Raw genomic sequence first — 20335 nt, 5'->3', positions numbered from 1 at the left:
GTGCACCAGCCCGCTGAAACCGATCTGGCCACTCAAGAGAGAACCTATGCTTCTCGAACGAGAAGAGAGCAGCGGCTAGCAGGTTCAGAGGTCCCGACGCGAGCTTCACTTTATTCTTGTCTGGCGAGGTCTGGCGATCGCAAGCCCGAGCCTTGCCAATTCAGAGAACGATTCTCGTTATACACCCAGACAAGTATAGCGGATATTGGCGCGCGTCTCCACGATTTGGGGGAGCGCACAGATTTCGACTCGTCGAGGCCATATATGCGAACACGCAATCAATTGATAGGGCAAAAACATTGGTCTGTTCCACGGGACAATTACTACCGATAGAGGCGCACCATCCGCCCAAATATGGTCATGTTGCTTCAATCGTTAAACTGTTCACATTAGGAGAGCCTTGTAAGATTCTCCCATCAGGTTAAATCTACTTTCGCGTCCGAAAGTGCTTCGGCCCGGCTTTCCATCCTTGCCTGAGAAGCACGTTACCAAAAGCATGCCCTCCATGGGCAACTGTTCGAGGGTACGGATGGTTTTCTCGACCTTCTCTTTCATCCAAGCAAGGTCACCGGTCTCGGACGCTCGTTCTAAAGTTTCGCGCCGTTGTATTCCGCGAGATCCAATGATTTATGGTCATCATGGGAGTCCGGGAGAATCGACTTTCAATTGGAACGAGATAAGTCAATCAGAACACATTTGACCGAACGCGGTCGGAATTTTCAGGGCCACTTGCTTAGTACAGGAGCGTCGTATATTCTTCAAGACGATAAGACCGCCACGCTTTCTCTAACTCTACGCTGCGCAAGCTATAAAAATGTGTCGAGTTGGATCGGAAACATTGTCTAGCAAGGTGAGTTGGGATCGGTGAAATTCAATTGCGACTCCTACATAGAATGAAGCCCCTCGATATCGGCTCCTGTCTCAGCGAGTTCCATTGCAGATGAAGTTCGTTGTCGCACTCATAGCCGGTTTGGCCATTGTGGCCTCAGTCGACGCTTCCCCCTCTATCGGGAACGAAGTCTACATCTCCAGTGCCGTTCGGGATATTATCGATGCTATCAGAGGTAACATTCAGGAGAAAATCGATGAGCTGCAGAAGCGCCGCCTGGAACTCCTCGAACAGTGGAGGAAAGCCACCGACGAAGCCAAGGAGGAAATCAAGAAGTCACTGGACAGGATCAGCGACGAGGTCCGGGCTCAGGTCCAGCAACTTTTGGATGTAATCAAAGCGGCTATTCGCAAAGACGACGAGTCCTACTTCAGGGAGGCGATCGTCGCCAAGATACGTGAATACCGCAAGAAGGCCAAGGAGATCCTCCAACGAGTCTCCGAAATAGTCCGCCGAGAAGCCGCCGTCATATCCGAAGAAGCAAAGACTCGTTTCGAGGAACAGAAGCAGAGGCTCATGGACCAAGTTCAGAAAGTCAAGTAAGCTTGCCGAGACTGGAACGTTCGGGATCCCTGAACTCAGTAAGACTCGGAAAGGGGACTTGATTCTAATCGAAACCGCTCCGGCTTCCAGTGAAGAGATCAAACAAGTCGTGACCGAAATCATCAACGGTGAGCGGGAATCGTATACTGTCGGAGCCGAGGCGTATTCCCCCGAGACCAGCGCAATTCGAGCGAAAATTAACGGCCTCCTCCAAAAAATACGGGAGCTCACCATGAAGGCAAGCGACGCCGTCGGAACTCAGAGAGACAAGTTCGGGAGTCAACTCAGAGAAGTTAGAGACGAGCTTGCTCTTGCTCTCAAAGACCTCCGTAACGCCGTCCGGGAAATCATGGGAATGGAGCCACTGACCTACAGCTTCGAAAACGATCTAGATGATCATTACATCGTCGATACCGTCAAGGGACTCCGACAGAAATTGAACGAGAAGCTCGAGCAAGTCAAGGGCTACGTTGAGATGATCAAAGTCGCCCACGGGCTCCTGAAGGAACAATTGAGGGCGGGTCTCGAGACTGCCAAAGAACAAATCAAGGATCTCAAAGAGCAGATCCTGCAAAAAGTCAAGGAGGAGCTCAACAAGCCCGTAGAGGAATAGATCGAACATGAGGATGATTAGAATAAATATCCAAGCTCCAAATCGGAAGACGGGATCCGCTGAGATTTATCGCGCCTTCATAGGTTGACTATGTAATACTGTGGACTGTAGACAGATCCAATAAACCCTGAGACCATGACATTCGGCAGGTTCTTGCGAAGGTGTGGGTTTACCGTGCGAGGAAATAGGGGGGTGGCGGGTTATTGGTCTTATCAGAGAAAAAGGCGCAGTCCCCATCCAATTAAGGCGCGAGTACTCAAGAGTGGGACTAAACTTCAGTGGAAAACCTCTTTTCGTGGGGGTCATGATGCACGATGCATGCATATCCCGTTGGCTGTTGAATGCGAGAAAATTCCCTCCATGGTAAGTTATCATCGACATATCGTGGCATTTCCGATTCCCAGCAGCAAACGCGGCGCGGCTTGTGTCTCGACGTGGAAACCGAAGCCGACTTCGGGGAAAATAGACGGAGACGATTTTTCTTGACGTAGAACTACATACATACGTCAACAACAGCACTGCAGCAGCAGCTACGAACTGATCAGGAAAACCTCTCTTCGGTCTGGAAAGTCTCTTCGGTCGACCCCGCTTGATATAATTCTGCCAGTAGACAGCAAAGATTGAACTGTTTTCACGCCATCTCCAACACATTTGTTGGCCGCGGAATCGTTGCGCTTGGTCAGAGAATCGAATCCGAAATGGCTACCGAACTACCGAACCAGCGGTCGCGTAAACAGTGTTACGGAAGCAGGGGTGATCGTAGTGGAAGTTGATCATTTCCGAATGACGTCGGACCGCGGAAAAACGCTTCTCCGATCGAGACGTTAGAATAATTGAAACTCGCTCCATACAACCCCCACCATGGCGTACTTCTAAGTGGAAACCGGTTTGGCCAGAGTCGAGCCTGCCGCGAATTTCATTCCGTTCTCGCGTCATGATGAACTGTTGCGAACTTGAGCCACGCATCGTCAATGAGAATTCTCGTGGAGCGGATAATCCATGAGAAAATTCAAGAACGATAGGACGAGGAAAAGATTATAATCAATATCATCTGTAATTGTGAGAGCATGCACTCCTTGTCGAGGGTTTTTGAGCTCAGGATTTGTCACAACGCAGATCCAGATTAAGTCGGAGAAGAGCTCGGGGAGGGTCGAGGGCGACCTCCCCTGACGAAGGAATGGCCATACCTGCTGAGGCAAATTCCCCCATGCAACACCTGACTTATTTCGCCACCACTCATCCTTCTGAACGACATCGCGCATGAGACCGATAGAAGCCCAGTTTTCGGGAAAAAAATCACTGAGCGTGAGAATTCCGTCAGTTTTCCGCTCTCTCGACGCCATGCGACCCTTAAATTGTAACTCCATCTCACAAGATTGTAGAGGTCTCGCGTATGCGTGTCAATGGATGTCATTGGTCGTTGACTCGTTAAGCACACCGTCGACGTCGCACACAATACAGGAGCCGCCTGGACAATAGCACGGCGTCGGCGGTCTAAGACAACGGCTTATCAAAAGTGACTGGTGACGTCAGAGCCTTCGGGCCTAAACGCGTGTATCTCTTTGAGAAAACGCACATGATCGCGATGGAGATCCCAAAGAAAGCTTCAGGTACAACTTGTACTTTCGCAGCACTCCATGGGAAATTCAACAACTTGAGCTCGAATCATGATGAGATCGACCGGCGCTGCGGGTAGCTCGCTTGACTCCCAAGAGCCGTTTCTCCCGATACGGGAAATCCCATTGACTGATGCGTAAACATTCTCACATCGGTGATCAGAATGGATAATCAACGTCTCCAATTATCGGAGCCATCGATGGTGCGCGAGAGAAACGACGCAAGGAGATCTCTGGATCGCGGTGGAGAAGTCGTACAACGAGATAACGTATCCCAAATCGGGACTCTAGGCTTGATTGAGGAGGAACCAAATGGAGTGACTTCTATCGATTTTTATTGCGTGTCGAGCTTCCGCATCAACATTTTATGCTTGTCGAAAGGAACTGCTATGATGGTCTTTGGAACGCATCTCGTATCGTCTGGATAATTTTCTTACGCAGCACCATTATTTCTTCCTCTAGTTTTGCGATGCGTTCTGAATCTTCTCCTCCCTCATTCAGATTCTGGAGATCCTGGAGCTCTTGCACCTTGAGGTTGAGTAATCTCCTTAATCTGAGGAGGACGCTCGAAGCGAAATCTGCGCCCAGAACGTCTTTGATCATTTGCCTGACGTGTGCAAGCAACATCTCGGTTTGAACACGCACTTCTGCGACATGGTAGGCGAGACTACGCTCAGCCTTAAGACCAGACGTCGAAGCCTCGCTCTCCTTAGCCGCGAGTTCGTCGTCGAGCTCCTCCAGAACTTCCATCAGCATCAGCATGGAGCCATCGTCGTAGAACGGGTCCATCCCATACAGCGACTGATTTTCCGAGGGATCCGACGATTTTTCCTTTCGCCATTCACGAACCGTTTCCGCGATCTTCTCCGACAGTTCTGTCAGCCGCTGCTTGGCTGCCGCGAGCTTCTCTCGGCCAGCTTCTGTCATCAGGTTGTGCCAGTCGGATATTTCTCTGAGCGAATCCGAGATTTGAGCTTTCAGGTGGGCAACTATTTGCTCGAACACTTCGTCGATAATGTAGGAAACTGGGACGTCGTCGGCCGGAATCATCCATTCACGCAGTCTGACCAGAAACTCATCCCTGCGAATCAGAATCAGGATTATCCATACATCTCATTGAATGCTGGGTGATACACGTGAATTCAATGAAGGAAATTCGTCAATGAAGAGTCGGAACTAACGTGAGATCCTTGATACGTTTCGTGAGGTCTCGTTTTGCCTGAGCGAGACTATCCGAGAGTTTGCCGCCGTGGGCCTGAGCCAGCTCCCACACAATTTTCGCGAGTTGCGCGGTTGCGTCGGCGATGGCGCTCCTGATTTCGGAAATTGTCTGGCGTTCTTCCTCTGAGGCTCCCGCTTCCTGGTCTTCGGAAGCTTCGTCAGACCGGATATTCTGCGCCGCAGCCTCGACGGTGGTTCGGAGCTGCTCGTCGATGAATTCGGCTTCTTCCTGCACGGACTCCGGCGAACTCCCCACTCCCGCGGTACCGATGTCGTCAACCAGGTACTGATGGGACTCCAACAATCCCTGAACCTTATTCAAAATAGCATAGCCGCTCCCAGATTGTCGGGACACGGGAACAGCGGAAGCGGCAGCGAGAGCGGCCGCAATAATCAACGCGAACTTCATTTGTAGTGTCGACGAACTCAACTCTGCACAATGAGCAAGAACTCGCGAACGCTTGTCAATCGGTGGAACAGTCGAATGACGTCTTCGAGCGAATCCGAAACCTTTTGACGGTCTCCAAGGATTAAAGGATTGGGTTCAGGCCACGTAGACGGGGTAGAGCGGCTCGAGTTTACATCAGACCATTCCTTGGAGCGAAGGACTTATCGCAAATTATCCTCGCAATGAAATTCGCACGGTCTCAAGGATAACGATAAGACAAAATCCGCAAGATAATCTGACGACGCGACTCCGAACATATGGCGGAGATTCCAATATTGATTTTCAAGCTTGCGTCAGAGCAAAGCGCTACAGTGCCCGATACATGGAGTCATACTTTCGATTGTTATCATTTATGCGCCTCGGACTGGATTGGGAAGCGGAATAAATAAATATTTCCCTCGGGGAAGCCGGGGGATCTCGTGACTTCTCCTGTCACCCGCGGTGGACGAGAACCCTCCAAAGAAACGAACCGCGTTTTGTCGTGTCGGTGGTGGTGACAGAAGTAGACTCGACACAAACAGTCAATTTCACGCAATTTCGCTCGAAAAACCCTCAAGCACGATCTAAACGCCAGGTTGCCTTTGCCAGTCATACCTAAAGATGATCGAGCGGGAGGCGAATCCAGAACCGAAACGACTGGGGATTTTTTTGACTCGATGACGGCGTCGGAGCCACTCTCATCAAACGTTGAGGTGTGAAAGAATTCGATCGACCAATCTATTGATCGATATATTCATCAATCATCCGGACAAACAATTGATAACGAAAGTCGTCCCGGAGGCTCGCTACTCCATGCTTAGTCATTATCTCTCCAAAATCGAGCTAAACGGCGAGACCTGTGGGTCATTAGAAATTGGGGAGGAATGATTTCAGTCAGGAACCTTCAAAGATTTCGGGAAGTGATGATTCTGCATTCGATGGTGCTAATTCCGGTCAATCCACCCGGTTCGACGGAGTTCGATCCAGCTCGGCGGCAGCGGCTCGGGGACACAAGGATTGAGATTATCGCGACCGTCTCTCGAGTCTCCCGATGGCGATCTCTCCTGTGAATCCGTGTCGAACGTTTTTTTGCGTAGTAGCGCCGCTCCAGGGATAGCCCCGACCTTCAAGATCGGGTACGGTGACCGAAAGCGGGAAAAGCCGAGCCTGGAGGGCTTAGAACTGAATGATTGGGCGACTCTCGTACTTGAAGGGAATCAAGTCGACCGAGAGGCAAGAACTTTTCCAGCGGTGCAAGAGAGCGCTTCTTTATACGGAGATCTGCGGGCAGAGCCCTTCGTCTTTCCATAAGACCGGAAGTAGGCTCTCATGATTTCTCCGTGCCTGTACGAGAATCACTTGGCGTGTAGAGATCACAAGTCTTGGACGGAGATCGGCCCGAGACGAAGAGAGCGCGCAAGCGAATTAGCAACGAGCGACGACCACATGCAGCTCCAAAAATCAAAAGACCGAGGTGTTCGGCCGGCTTGGACCGAGCCTGACTTTGACCGAGCTTCCCAGCAGGAGCTGTTGATCATGGATTCTGTGAAACTGTCCGATTTGAGCCTCTCTCCTCTAGTTAAAGCGTATCGTAGTTTTCGCAACGATCCCACTCGTCGAAGCCCGCTCGCACCTTGAGCTAGGATCTCGTTGGTGTTCTATCGACGTCAAGTCGTTCCGATTTCATGTTCCGTTGTCTCCGCTCCGTCTCCATGGGTCGACGCCGCCCTGCTGGAGGATTCGGAAAGCCCGTGATGTTTGCCGCGGACGTTTGAGTAATGGCGATTTCGACGCTCATAGTTATGTTTTGTCGTTGCGTTTTCTCATGAGATCGTTTGGATCTATCGAAGACGACGCTCGTGATGATTGCCATCGTGATCGTCGTCAACATCGTCCTCATACTTGCCGTATCAAAATATCTCGAGAAGTACCCGCATACGGGGCAACAGAAATATTGAGATAAAGAAGCAGGACTCGGACATGAGGATCAGGAGCGAGAATAACCGGGCGAAGGCGATGAACAGCGCCGACCGACCACTACCAACACTGGACAACAACAACAACTGCCGCTGCAAAGCGAGGTGTGAAGGCTTTCCGCTCGTTTGTTTCTGAGTGTCCACTTAAGGGGCCCGAATGTCATCTTTGAAGCAGCCGGCAGCAGCACAATCCAACGAACAAACGACTGCAGCAGCGGCTTACATCGCTCGGACTATGATCTATCTGTCTCTGAATCAGCGTACGATACGTACACAACGTGACGTAGAACGAGTCGGTATCGGTGACGACGGCGGCAGCGTCGGTGTTGATGTCGGTTCCGAAGCCGTTGCCGACGTCTGTGCTGAGCGACGATCCGCTTCGTCAAAAACTGACACCCGTGTCGGCCAGATTATTATGAAGAAATTATCGGGCTTTTCGACAATTATTCCTTCCGCAAGCTCTCAGAGGAGCAACACTTCACACAGAATTATCGAACCGGACGCTCATCATTTTCCAATCTGTCGATTATTTGACTGTCACGGCTGTCACCGCGATCACACTCGGACTTTGCATTGCGAGCGAGCTCCGAAGATCGCTGGGGCTCGTTATAGACTCGTGAGAAATAAACCGAATAATATGATATGATGAGCGAAACTCGACCAGAGCGCGTTCCGTTCCAGAGAGGATAAAAAATTTAATTCCATCGAGAAGCTTTTTTGTTGAGGTAGCCTAACTGAAGGATATTCTCAGAGAAAGATAGATAAGTGACAGACAGGGCAGCGTGCTCTCGGCCAGGTCTGTTCGTCGAAATTTGACACGTGCGTTTTTGGACCCTCGCATCAAGGGGCTGAGCTCGGCGGCAACAGAAATGAACTTGGAGGCGTATTCGTTCACACCTCCTGGGGTTGTTCCCGAGAGAGCAAATAGCCATGTATACGAGCCGAGGGGCAGTTTGTGATTCCCGAGAAAAAGTGCTGTCTTTCAAAATATCTCACGAACGTTCAACGACTTCTTTAAATATAGAGAGTATCGACATATTGCCGCCGGCTCGCCATTACCGAATGCCTCGGTGTTTGCATGAGTAAACTCGAGCGGACCAATATTTACTTTTATTGCTTTTTAGTCTACATGCATCGGTTCGTTGTGGTCAGCGAGAGCCGGATATGCGTCCGAAAATCGTGATAGAAAACTTCTGTCGTCGCAGATCGGCTTTTCGGTGTCTAGCCACCGTAACTGTCCGGTCCGCTTTCGTACGAGTCCCATCCGAAACACTGAAAACGGGGAAACGTCAACATGCGTCGATCGTTTTGAATTTCGGCGTGGCGACCACTGCGTGGGGTCGCTTGGGGTGTTGTGTGTTATGGGGCCTTCGAGCAGATCCATCCTTGTGAAATCATTAGGCAAATGCGATGAAGATGGACAACGCGACTTGAGGGAAATACTTGGGCGCCGATTTGAGACGATCGTCTCATCGTAATTGAATGTTCTGTCGCTTCAGATTAGTGAGTGGATGGGTGCTCATATGAGTGGAACGGGTCGACGGAAGGCAGGATGAGCTATGGATGGATTGCACCTGCCGCGAAACGACGGATACTGCACCGAACGTCACGCTAGCATCTAGTTCATCCGATCACTTCTAGAAGAATGTGGGCTGCGACAAAGGAGAAGAAATTTGAATAAGTCGGCCAGACAAACACAGTTGATCGGTAAATAATATCTGACCCTAGCATTGAGTACTGAGAAGGGTGACGCACTATTTTCATATTTCTCCCATGAATGCACACGAATTGGACATCAGCGTGCCAGACCGGACTCTAGCAATCGGATCATCATGCTAGATGGTTTATTCCCGCGTCTCGGGCTCATGTAATGCTCCGCGAGTTGAGTTTTCGCTCGGGAGGACTGTTGGCGAGAAGAGAAACGCTATCGATGTATTGACACTGAGGAAAAGCTCGATGGAGACCGAACATGGTTGATTCGTCTTTCGATTCCATGTCGGGTTTCCGTTATTTTGTCCATCGACGTGATCGCTTATCGCGATCAGGACGAGCAGGATCAGACTCGTTGCCCGCAGCACTGTATTACGAAGGCAAGGGCAATATTGGTCAAGGAGTACAGCAACTGCAGGCTGGAGACGCAGGAGCAACTCCTGAACCAAATAACAAATGAGTTTAATTTCATTGGAATGCCTTCTATCGTTGCTGGATTGCTTCTCCCGCCTACGGTGTTGTTCTTGCTCTGCGGTGAGACCTCCAGGTGGGGAATCCACTGCGACATTCCCACCCGGTCTCCCTCAATCCATCTTGGCCGACGACAACAGGCTCCGGTGATCCTTCGTACCCACTCGAGAAGTCCCCCGTGTGAACATCGAGATCAAGAACTTCGACTTGAGAAACAAACCATCCTGATTTACGATTCGGAGTGTGTCTCTTGCAAAGTTTAAAGGCGGAATTCTCTTTTCTTATTGAATTTCGATGTGGGCCTTCTTCTTGAGGCGCCGGCCGGGTCGGTGCGAGCTAGCCTCTGTTTGACTTTATGGCCCGCTGTGCACTTCGTTGGAGAGTGTCACCTACGATGAAAAGACAAAGAAAATGAAACAGAAGTTGTTGCATCTCTCTGTAAATTCGCTCAAATTGGATATTCTAAATTCGAACGCCCCCGACAGTTCATGTCCAATAAAAGGCCTCTGAGATCGTCATGGGCGATACCGGGTCCCGATTCCTCCCTTCACTGCTCTCGAACTGCGCTGAAGAGACTTTCGAAGTGACCAGATCCTGAGCTCCTCGACAGTCAGGTCATTCGGATGCCATTCGCGGGCAGAGACTGTTCCGAATTCGTCGACTGGGAGACGTCTAATCAGAATTCATGTAAGCTGGTCAAAAGACTGAGGAGAAGCCGCGGATAAGTCAGTGAACGCACCCTGTTTTCTCCGAGTGGATCTTTTGTAAATGCTATACTCGTAAGCGGCAATCCTAATCGACCATCTGCTCATGATGTAAGCAGCAGTCACAGCGTCAGCGGCGACAAGGACCGACGACTACAACAACAACAGCAACGTTTTCCATGAACGGAAACAAATCGAGCGCTAATTGCAGGCGGCTTCCGTCTCAAAACAGACGGATGTCCAAGCGATGTGCGGCTTCTTCGGGCTATTCGACCGCGGCCTTCCTTTCGATTAGGAGATATTCTCCAATCCCAGGTCTGATTTCACAGGGTCGAGGGAAGATTCCTGGCCCTCGAGACTCCCGAGAGAGCTCATCGCGCACTCGACCAGATCGATACGAAGAGGAGAGGCGGGGAAGTTGGGACCCTCGGGTCGGCTGAGAGATCGTCACAGGAACGCGGGGCACTCTTACGTAGAACTGCCCGGCCCTTTATGATCTACCGATGATAGCGCAGAGGATGGGATGTGTGATGTTGTTAAAAGACCGCTCCTGAACTCATGAAGTCATGGATGAGTCTGTTGCCAAGCTGCCGGTAGCAGTTTGTCCGTTGCCAGAAGAGTGTCTCCCGCCCGAGATGGCTTCAGTAGCCTCGGTGCTCGGCTCTTTCATCAGCTCTTGACATGGCCCTTGATGGTGACGGATCCCCGGGGTAAACGTCGATGCTCAAACGTTCAAACCGCCTTACAAGTTGTTCAAAAGCCGTTCCTAAGCTGCCGTGACCCAACCGTCACATCACGAAGCTCCGTCTGCCAACAGCTCCGCCGGCTTCTGCCGCAGCGGTGGCGGCGGCGGCGCGGCGTTTACAGTACCCGGTCAGCTACAAATTTGACCAAATTTTAAGAAACGTTCTCAAAAAGAAGCGAAGACGTCGAATGGCGCATTGTTCGAGAGTTGGGCGCTTTTGATATCCGAGCCGGAAAGTTCTGCCTCTCACTCATGTTCGATTTACAACACTCAATTCCGCCGTTCAGTCGAAGTGAGCGGAGACGTGAGCAAGAGTGCGTCCTGAGGAGCACGAAAGGGGCGCATAATTTCGTCCTGCCCGGCTCTGCTCGCGTCATCGTTGATTTCTTCGCAAAGTTCGAAGAATGGGATGAACTAGGGCTGAGGACGGCGCACTCCGTTCCTCCGATGTCCTTGGTTCTGAGCTCGAGACAAATGACTTGTCCCCTACCGAAAAATTCCGAGGATGGCTCGCTCTTCTTGCTCTGCTCTCTCTCTCTTTCTGATTCTCCTCTCATCATCCCTTACTTTAATCGAGGGTCTGTTTATTATTTTCTGCTCTATCTCATCGACCGTTCAAGTGTATGGCTACATACATATACAATATCTATCTATCTATCTATCCACACGAAAAGGATGAACGTGGTGGTTTTCTTTAATCAAGAGAAAAGTCCCGCCAGCCGAGCGACCGACGGTGAGGAATTTCGCTCCGGACAACAGGAAGGAGGGGCTGACCGTTTAGGGCTCGAGAGAGCGCTACATTGACTGAGTCTTTCTTCTTTTGCTCCTCTTGTGTATCTCTCTCCATCTCGTCTATCGATGGCTACTAATGGCTCTTTTGACGCCGCTCAAGATGGCCGGCCAGTAGACGCAGTGCTCGTCGGCGACGCAACCACCAACAGAAGGGTCGACTGATCATCCGAGCGGACGACGACTCATCTCAGAATGACATTTCTCTAAAAGCTTCACAAATAGAAATCGAGCATCGAACTGACCGCGCTGCCGATCTTGATGTATCGCCGTAGGATTCCTCTGTCCTTTCAAAGTTTCGATTCCGCGCTTCTCTTTCAATCAACGAGCTTCCCCGCTCCTTGGATCTCCCCATGAGATTTTGGCTAGGTCTTTCCTCGAGCTCGCTCCAAACGGAAATTGCGTCAACGCCACCGAGTAGGGAACGGCGCAGCCCACGGATTCTCCTCCGCACGACAAGCATCCTCGACCTGCGGGGAGGGACGCAAGTGACGGTCATCGGGAACTGAGATGCCGTCGGAGTCCGAATGCATCGTAGAGCGAAGCGCGCCGATGCGGTCTGAAATCGATAAGGTTGAGGCAGATATTCTCAAATGACGCCACGCTGTCTAGCGTAGACCACAAGGAAGACTCCACCATGTCTGGTAATACCTGCCGTAAAAGAGAAGGGGGAGAAGCACACAAAAAACGACGGTGACGACGACGATGAAGAACAGCTACTCGATCGGGGCCGCAAGTCAGAAGTGAGCGTCGACGGATCGGGGAAGTCCTGCTCACGGCGGCGTCAAGCAGTCTTCTTCGACAGTATATATCTACGGCAGAAGCTCCTGCTTGTGATCGTTCGCCGAACTAATGGCACGTATTAAGGGGCCGAGCGAGTTAGTCACTGAGTCAGTGACGCGGTTTGATCTCTTTCGGTCGATACCAAACATGCGACGTGAGGGTACCGAAATCGAAGGAGAGCAAGGAACTGTGTTGCTCATCTCACGGAAACCTCCGGAAATATTGGATACATAGGTATATCCCTGCACGTTCGAGCGAATTCTTCTCCTTGCTCGGTTCCTTCGGAACTAGAATCTCTCTCTCTGGGGGTCAAACGTCTCGAGGGGAGGAGGGCGGATGGCAAGATGAAGAGGAACGAAAATGAGTGCACGAGAGTTATTTCGGTCGCGTGTTTTGCTCAGAGAGAACAAAGAGGAATTCTTCAATATTTGCATTCCACAGCTGTGAGGGTGGCTTCGAACGTAAAAGAGAAGAAATCGCCATAGTCTGGTAGAGTATTGATGACTCGTTTTCTTTCTCGTGTCGTCGTTGTTGTTCCTACGATCGTTAAACGCACGTTCCGTGACGCACCTCCGTAATACGGATATGTTTTGTTCATCCGCGGAATCGACGATCCGAGCCTAAAGCTTGTCTTCCGTGGTTGGCCGGTCGGTCAGCGTTTTGTTTAACCTGACTAAATATCCACAATGCCCATCGTGTCTCCGGGAAACTCACGGCTCATCCAAGGAAAGCGCATCAGAATCGCCTGAAGTTGCCCGCCGAATGAGCTCCAGAGATTCCTTTCTAATTTGTCGATCCTCTGACTGAGGAGCGTCACCGGATCGGAACAAGTCGTCCCGCTGGTAGATCACGAGCGGGACGTTACGCTGAGAGGAGTCCATCAGAAATCAGTCGGATTGGGGTACATGAGGAGCGACGACTGCGCGGCAGCCGCGGCGACCTCTATGACGAACACGACGAATCAACATGCGAACGAGCAGCGAACGTCAGAGTGACTGTTTCACATGATCGCATGAAGAAGAGGCGGGGAAAGTTTTGTGGGTACGAAACGCTACAAGCAATTTGCTGTTGAACACATTCCTGCTCTGGGGGATCTGTGATTACTTGTTGGATGCCGCCAAAGTCAACTCGCGTACGGAGGTGGTACGATACTGAGAAACCAATCAGTTCACGTGATGCAGGTGTGCATGCCTTCGGTGGAACATTGAATGGTTCCAATTTCCTACCGGAGGATATTGGGCAAATATCGTCCCGTGCGCACTCATTCCGCGGCTCCCATCTAGAACGCGCACGAACGGTAGTCTCTGTCTTTCGCGGACACCCAGATCTCCAACGATTTGCAACGTCCGCTCTCCGGATATTGTTGCTTGTGGTAAGCAACGTGGCGAACGTGGTAAACGGTGTGATAACATTGCTCGGATACCTTGTTTTCGCCGTTTCGGCACCACTGAAGCAAGAGCTACAAAACGAGCTATTGATCCGAGGAAAGTGTGAGAGGCGGCGGCGATACTTCTTCGGTCAGTAAAGAGAGAAAATATTAGATCATCTCAGAGGGAGCTCACGAAGGCTCACCTCACTTCACTTCACCTCTCGAGGGGCCCCACACTTTGTTTCTACCGACGCCGTCGCGCTGTGAAGTTTGCCCGCCGTAGTCTCAGTCGTCGTCAACGTAGCAAAATAGCTCTGCGACCGGTAGGACGGACAACGGCAACAACAACAACGTCAACGACGACCGTGACAACAGCGACAACAACAGCGTCGACCTCAGAGGAATCCTCCCAGACCGCGTGGTGCCGAAGGCCTCCAATGTCCGGCTATCACTTGAGAAGTGGCCGCATTCCTCGGGAACAATCAATAAATAAACGGATTATCTCGATAATCCACCGAGGGTGTCCGTCTACGGGGAACAGACCGTTTCGGAATGCCGGTTCCATTTCCGATCTCCGGAGTGTTCGATTCGCTTTCTGAGGCATCCTGTGTCTTGTGCCTAGGTACTTCCGAGACGACCCGGAAATATTTTCGTATGCGGAATATGGACAGCTTTTCCCGCGATTTCACTCCTCTTCATTAATATCGATTCCATTCGAAGGGTGGAAGAAACATTGACGAATTCCGACGCCTTCGGATCATCTCTCTCAAAAATTGGCTGCGGGGCAGCCGTTGGAGCTCCGCGGGCGTCTGAGAGATTCCCTTTGGTAATAGTTTAGCAGGCAAGTCGGCCGCTTCAAAAAGGGGATGACCCCATCTGGCGGCACCACGCAGTCTGGTCTCGGTAGACGTCTTGACGCCGACCGACGCTATTTGGGGTCCCCGAATGCCCCATTCCGTAAGTTCGATTCGAGACACGCATCTTTGAAGAATGAACAGGAGCCTGTTTTGTTCCGCAGGAATGTAAGAAAGGTCTACTTATTCAAATAGTCTGAATTTTTCCTCGATCCGAAGTGATATTCAGGTACTGAATAGGGGTCGCCGAATTCCACACCTTTTGTCCGACGATCGACGAGAACCATTAAAATTTTTGTCTTTGATCGAAGAGAGTAGTTGACAACAGACCGACGATTCCTCGGATTGCGACCGTTCTGAAATTCTCTTTCTGGAGCACTCTGCCGTCGGCGACGGACGGGAATAAGGATGCTCGACCAAGTTCGTTTTCCAGGATGTCGCCGTAGGCGCACCGAAATCGTATACCCGGGGTGCGATCCGTCGTCTACAACCTCGGCTGCTTCAGCGATTCCAAGTGCCTTCAATTGCCCTCTTCCCATGAACTTCAGCGCGAAAATCAGATTGAAACTCACTGACGTCAAGCTTTGCTCGGAGGAGGGATGTGTTTATTTACAACAGTCTTTGGTGATGGGTACGTGATATTTCACAATAGTGGTGCTTGCAACGATTTCTGCTCCTTCTTCTTCACCATCGATTGCTTGAATCCGATGAATTTAAAATGGGTCTGACAAGTGGAACAAATCGGAGCGAATTGGCAGAAAATTGACAGGCACACTGAGCACACGTAACCGACTTCGATGAGGTTCCGATGACAGAAGCAAGCTGTCCGATAATCGACGACATCTGGTTTCGGCAAAACCAGTTTCGCTCGAAGGGACTTCGGCGGTAGGAATACCCATAAAAGGTACTCGAGTAGACCAGCGATCGACGGGGCTTTGAGATAATTTCCTCCGGTAATATCTGCGCCTTGTTGCAGAAGACCGCAGTCGTTCTGAATCACACAAGAGTCGACGACGATGGCCTTACGTTGCGCGGCGAAGAATACGTTCATGAAATTGAGGTACTGGTGAGCGCTCTCCCCGGAGGAGCTCAGGACCAGGATGCGACCGTTAAGCTTCCCCACGGTATTTGCCATGCGCTTGGCAATGTAACACAGAGCGAGAGCCATCCCCCCGGTGAGCAGCGGCTCAATACTGTAGACACCCTGCCATGAAGTCACCACCTCTTTGATTCCATCGCGGATGACTTGCGTTGCGTGGGCGAGAATCTCCATCTGGGCGTCGGGGGGTCGGATGTTCTGAATGCTGTCCTTCTTCACGGGATAGATCATCTTCGCAGTATGCGGGTGACAGGCCACCACGGCCAATGTGTTTTTCGACGAGTTCATCAGATGAGCGTTCGAAAATATGACGACGGCATCGAGCAACTGGCCCACATTTTTCTCCTTGATCAGAGCTGAGTTGAAGGAGGTATCAAGAACGACAGCCAACAACTCGCTGACTTCATCTTCCTCCTCAGGTTGTATCTGGGATCCCATGATGAGCAACTCGAAGCGACGAGACCTTCAGTTCGGCCTCGAGTACATTCGACGGGGCCGAGAGTGCCGGTTCTCGGTGAGCGCCTTGCTTGCTTGTTTATCAACAAAGCAGAAGACATTTTGGGCGCCGCATTCAAACAACACTAAGCCAGGGAAGAGTTGGTACGCAATCGTCAAGCAGAAACTCAACCCCCACGTCTGCGAGTTACGATCCCTTCTCCGGGAATAAATCCCGTGCAAGGGATGAGCTGGTTTGACACGGCGGGACAGTCCGCGGGACCGAGCCGCACGAGATTCGGAGAGCAGAGGTCTTGGCAAGCCAAGGACCAGCCGGCTACCGACTCTACTGCCACTCGGTTCAAGAAACAGGCTCATCGACTTGCTGGAGGTTGTCGGGAACGAACAATGGGCAAATCCAAATTATGCTCACGGTGTGTAGCGCGGTCCTCATATATTACTATGGCCATGATTCGGGAACGAAGGCTTCTCATTAGAACCATTCTCTGAGAGCCCATTGTTTGCTGTATCTCGATCTTTCATCAAACTGCCCATCGAGTTATCCTTTGATCTAATGCATTAGCGACAGGTTCCTTATCGGTGTATTGAATCGGAAAACATCGGAGATGCCTTCCGAAATGAGATCCGATGAAGGCGTAACGAGAGCGCGAAGGAGACACATGAGAAGCAGGCACTCTGTGGCGTCCTGGACGGAACACCCGGCTCGATCAGAAAATAATAAGTTTATCGAAATTATATGGAAAGCACCACCTTCAAGTGAACGAACTCACAGATGGAATTGCAGCAATTATAAAGAACTATTTTCTGGAATCCCCAGACTCGTTGATTGGTAATTGGGGAGAATAACAACGGGAGAAAAATTAGAATTTCTCTCACAAGTCCTCTTCGAATGGCTTTCGAGCAGAGAAGGGAATTTGTAACGATTCTCGACGACGGAGAGGTGTCATGGAATGTCTTTCGCAATCGGTGCGTCCGAATTCCGCTGACAATCTCATATGTCAAAGAAATTGTTTGGGCAATGAGAAATAGATTCGACCGGAATTGAAAAATTGAAATAATTGATTCCTCGCAGCGAAACAACTTTTCATCTACCGTGGGCTCTAAGGTCGTCGGTTTGTCGACTGGAATCGACGGACCGATCTGCGGCCGCTCTTCGCAAATGAAGATGGGAAGGGGAGCGTACAGCCTGAAGGCTAATTATGAAGAAAAAATTCTTGCCATTCGTTGTTTCATTTATTTATGTATTTTCACGAGAATGTGTTTGCGTCTACGCTGCAATCGATGGAGACCGTGCCGTCTCCCAACGACTACATTATCTAAGCGTGCTCGATTCGGACTTCGCAGAATATTGTATTACCTTATTAATTACCCCAGCTTCCCTTTTCTCTTCTGCATAATTGTCGGCGGAGCACGAGTCGCTCGTCGGCGCCGCTTGTTACTGAGTGAGGTCTCACAGCGGACAGTTCTTGGGCAAAAAAAACCACCTCGTTCATCAAAGAGCGTAACCATATCACTTAGAGCTCCCATACCACGCGCTTTGAATGATACGGTATCTCCCCTGCGAAACTCAACGTGATGATTTAATCTGTTGCGATTCTCGGAGACAGGGGAACACATATGTATGTGTGAGCAACTGAGAGAGTCGGATTCAGAAGAAGTGTTGTCGAGCGAGCGGACGAGCGTTCAGCCGGACGGCGGCGCAACAAGCGACCGACGGAACGGCCGATTATGTCGGCCGACTGTGTTAGTTAACGCTTTTGCTGACGCTGAAGCGAGCGATGGCTTTTGTTCATTATCGTTTATTTTGCGGCTTCTTGATGAATCCTGAGATGTTTAATTATCGTCGTTGATGGTGGCGGTGCTGTTGTTGTTGTCGACGATGCTGCTGCTGCCCGGCTCAGTCAGCTTGTTCGGTAATACAGCCGTTGTGTCGAGTAATTTACAATGCAGACAAATTTACTAAATGCCAGAGACTCGCTCCGGTCGCTCCTCGTTATTCCACCCGATCGCTGCTCCGCCGCGCCGGCTCGACTTTCGGTCGGTATCCACTTTCCGTGTGTTTATCCCACCGAGGCGACCGCGGCGCCGGCGCCTCAATTGAGACCTGCTGAAGCCCACCCCATCTTCACACAGATTAGATTGTTTCAATGCGGAATACTCCATATCGAGAACCCATGGATTAGTGATTTTCCGAATAGGCTATCAACCCGATCGCATACAAATCGCCTAATGCACACATATGTACGATACGCTGCCGAGAGATGGGGTATTCGGATTCTTCTCGTTTCCCCTGTCTCGTTGACAAGTCGCTGACCAGTCCCGAGAAGACCCTACGCTATTAGTCCGTATGATGGAGATGGACGCGTCATAACCGTGGGACGACGTCACCGCTTCCGTTTCCAGAGGAGATTCACTTCGCAGCGGAAAATGCCGTTGGAGGTCTTGTCTTCAAGGGAGGAGTAGTCTTCTCAAGATTAGTGACGGCTAGCCTCAGGTGCAGTCGGCATCTTCGGAAACAATTCAAATAAACAGAGAAGTCCAAGTCGCCTACATGGAGGATTTTCGTAAGAGCTTCTGTAGTCACCAACTCGTGTTGAAGTCGGAATGAAGATGAATGGCGGGGAGATCGCGTTTTAATGATCTGAATTACTCTTTCTTCGGATTCAAGCATCCGAACTGCGGCCCTACCTGATGGTGTTACTCCTCTTTGCCAGAATCCGTCCGTGGGTTCGCTCCTTAGCCGCTCGTTCGGTCGATGGGTCGCTCAGAGCGCTCATGTGCTGCTCGTCTATCTGTCAGTTTGAAGACGACCCTGGAACTGAGAGCCCACACAAAAATGCCGACCGAGATCCTGGGCCTGTTTAATTCAAAGCGAATGTTGGCGATTGTGTTTGTGTGTGAATACGTGAAATCAACTCAGAAGAAAGAACTTCCACTGTTTCAGGGACGGTGCCACGATTTTTCATCTTCGAGCTGTCCCCATTCCCTACGCGTTGACGTGGCTTACCCGTGAACGAATTCGTCTCCGCTCTCGGGCCTATAAGCAAGGAACATACCCAGGAATATGCATGGAGAGTCACCAGAAGACTTCGGCAGCTCGGAATCGAGGGCTTCGAGCACACTATGACTGCTCCTCGGCACCAGCGCAGGGATCGGAACATATGCACGTATGCGTCGATTTCCAGAGCTCAGAAACCCTCGGGGAACTGGGTGCGAGCGAGGCGCGGATCCATCCGGTTGAGGTCGCAAGCAGAAACTCAGCGACATGCGTCACCATTCTCAGTCCACGTCGCGGTAGGTATTCGGTCGTCTTCTGCAGCGGGAACGAGCGTTTTTCCGCGCACTGTTCTGGCTGTCAGAGCTGAGATGTATCACCGGAGATTCGGCTCCATCAGCTGATTGCCTCTAATTGCACTTTGCTTTATTTTAGATTTCAACACAAACAATACGAAGCCGACACGAACCTGACGGGGAACGGATGCTCGGTCGCATTCTCGTTCATTCGTTCGTTGCTTGGACAAACCAGCAGAACACCGCCAGAGAGAAAAAGAGCCGGGACCGCGTGGTCTTCGATCACCGGGCTCCGTAATCCGCGTCGGGCGAGCAACAGGCCGTGGACAGAAGAAGTTAAACTAAGTTTGCTTTTTCTTCTGTTCTGTAACCTCTGCAAATTATCTCACGTGCGCAGAATTTGACTTTGTTCAGAGGGTGCTCACCGCTTCACGCGTCTTCGGAGGGGATTGAGATTGAGCGGAATGAGAAGAGATTTTTAGGTCAACCACACGAGCCGAGCATGGGATAGCAACGATGGCCTTATCCGTGGCGGTGGCAACGTCGGCGACACTTACAGCAGCGCGTCACCACCTTTGGCTGGTAGGTACCTACATCATCACGTCGTTGAGTCGCTTCTCATTGCGGATTCTGAGCGTAAGGCACTACCACTACTGTGTGAGGTCTTTCCGTCACTCCGACGAAAGTTCCACAAAACGGAGCACCGCACGCAAAACGCACGCAAAACGACGACATCACCTGTTGGCACCAGCAAGGGCGGCAGCAACGGCACTCTGTAA

At 50.9% G+C, this 20335-nt stretch overlaps 3 protein-coding genes across 3 annotated transcripts; 1 reads left to right on the top strand and 2 right to left on the bottom strand.

Annotated features, from left to right (window-relative positions):
* The first annotated feature begins 814 nt into the window (after window positions 1-814).
* LOC100899315 (protein CROWDED NUCLEI 3) lies at window positions 815-2184 on the top strand. Its single transcript, XM_003740621.1, has 3 exons — window positions 815-850; window positions 941-1428; window positions 1523-2184. The coding sequence occupies exons 1-3, from the start codon at window positions 815-817 to the stop codon at window positions 2043-2045; spliced, it is 1047 nt and encodes a 348-aa protein (XP_003740669.1). The 3' UTR covers window positions 2046-2184.
* Window positions 2185-3974: 1790 nt separating this feature from the next.
* On the bottom strand, window positions 3975-5381 carry LOC100908545 (uncharacterized). Its single transcript, XM_003740600.1, has 2 exons — window positions 4843-5381; window positions 3975-4742 (listed from the first exon to the last, which is right to left on the bottom strand). Exons 1-2 carry the CDS (start codon window positions 5289-5291, stop codon window positions 4049-4051), a joined length of 1143 nt encoding a protein of 380 aa, XP_003740648.1. The 5' UTR covers window positions 5292-5381; the 3' UTR covers window positions 3975-4048.
* Window positions 5382-15353: 9972 nt separating this feature from the next.
* Window positions 15354-16326, bottom strand: Tfb4 (transcription factor B4). Its single transcript, XM_003740620.2, has one exon. It carries the CDS (start codon window positions 16245-16247, stop codon window positions 15354-15356), a length of 894 nt encoding a protein of 297 aa, XP_003740668.1. The 5' UTR covers window positions 16248-16326.
* Window positions 16327-20335: the final 4009 nt, after the last annotated feature.

This window comes from Galendromus occidentalis, unplaced genomic scaffold (genome assembly GCF_000255335.2).
Source record: "Galendromus occidentalis unplaced genomic scaffold, Mocc_1.1 scf7180000077073, whole genome shotgun sequence".
Taxonomy (NCBI): Eukaryota; Metazoa; Arthropoda; class Arachnida; order Mesostigmata; family Phytoseiidae; genus Galendromus; species Galendromus occidentalis.
Note: the sequence above shows the minus strand (reverse complement) of the source record. Positions and strands in the feature narration are given on the sequence as shown.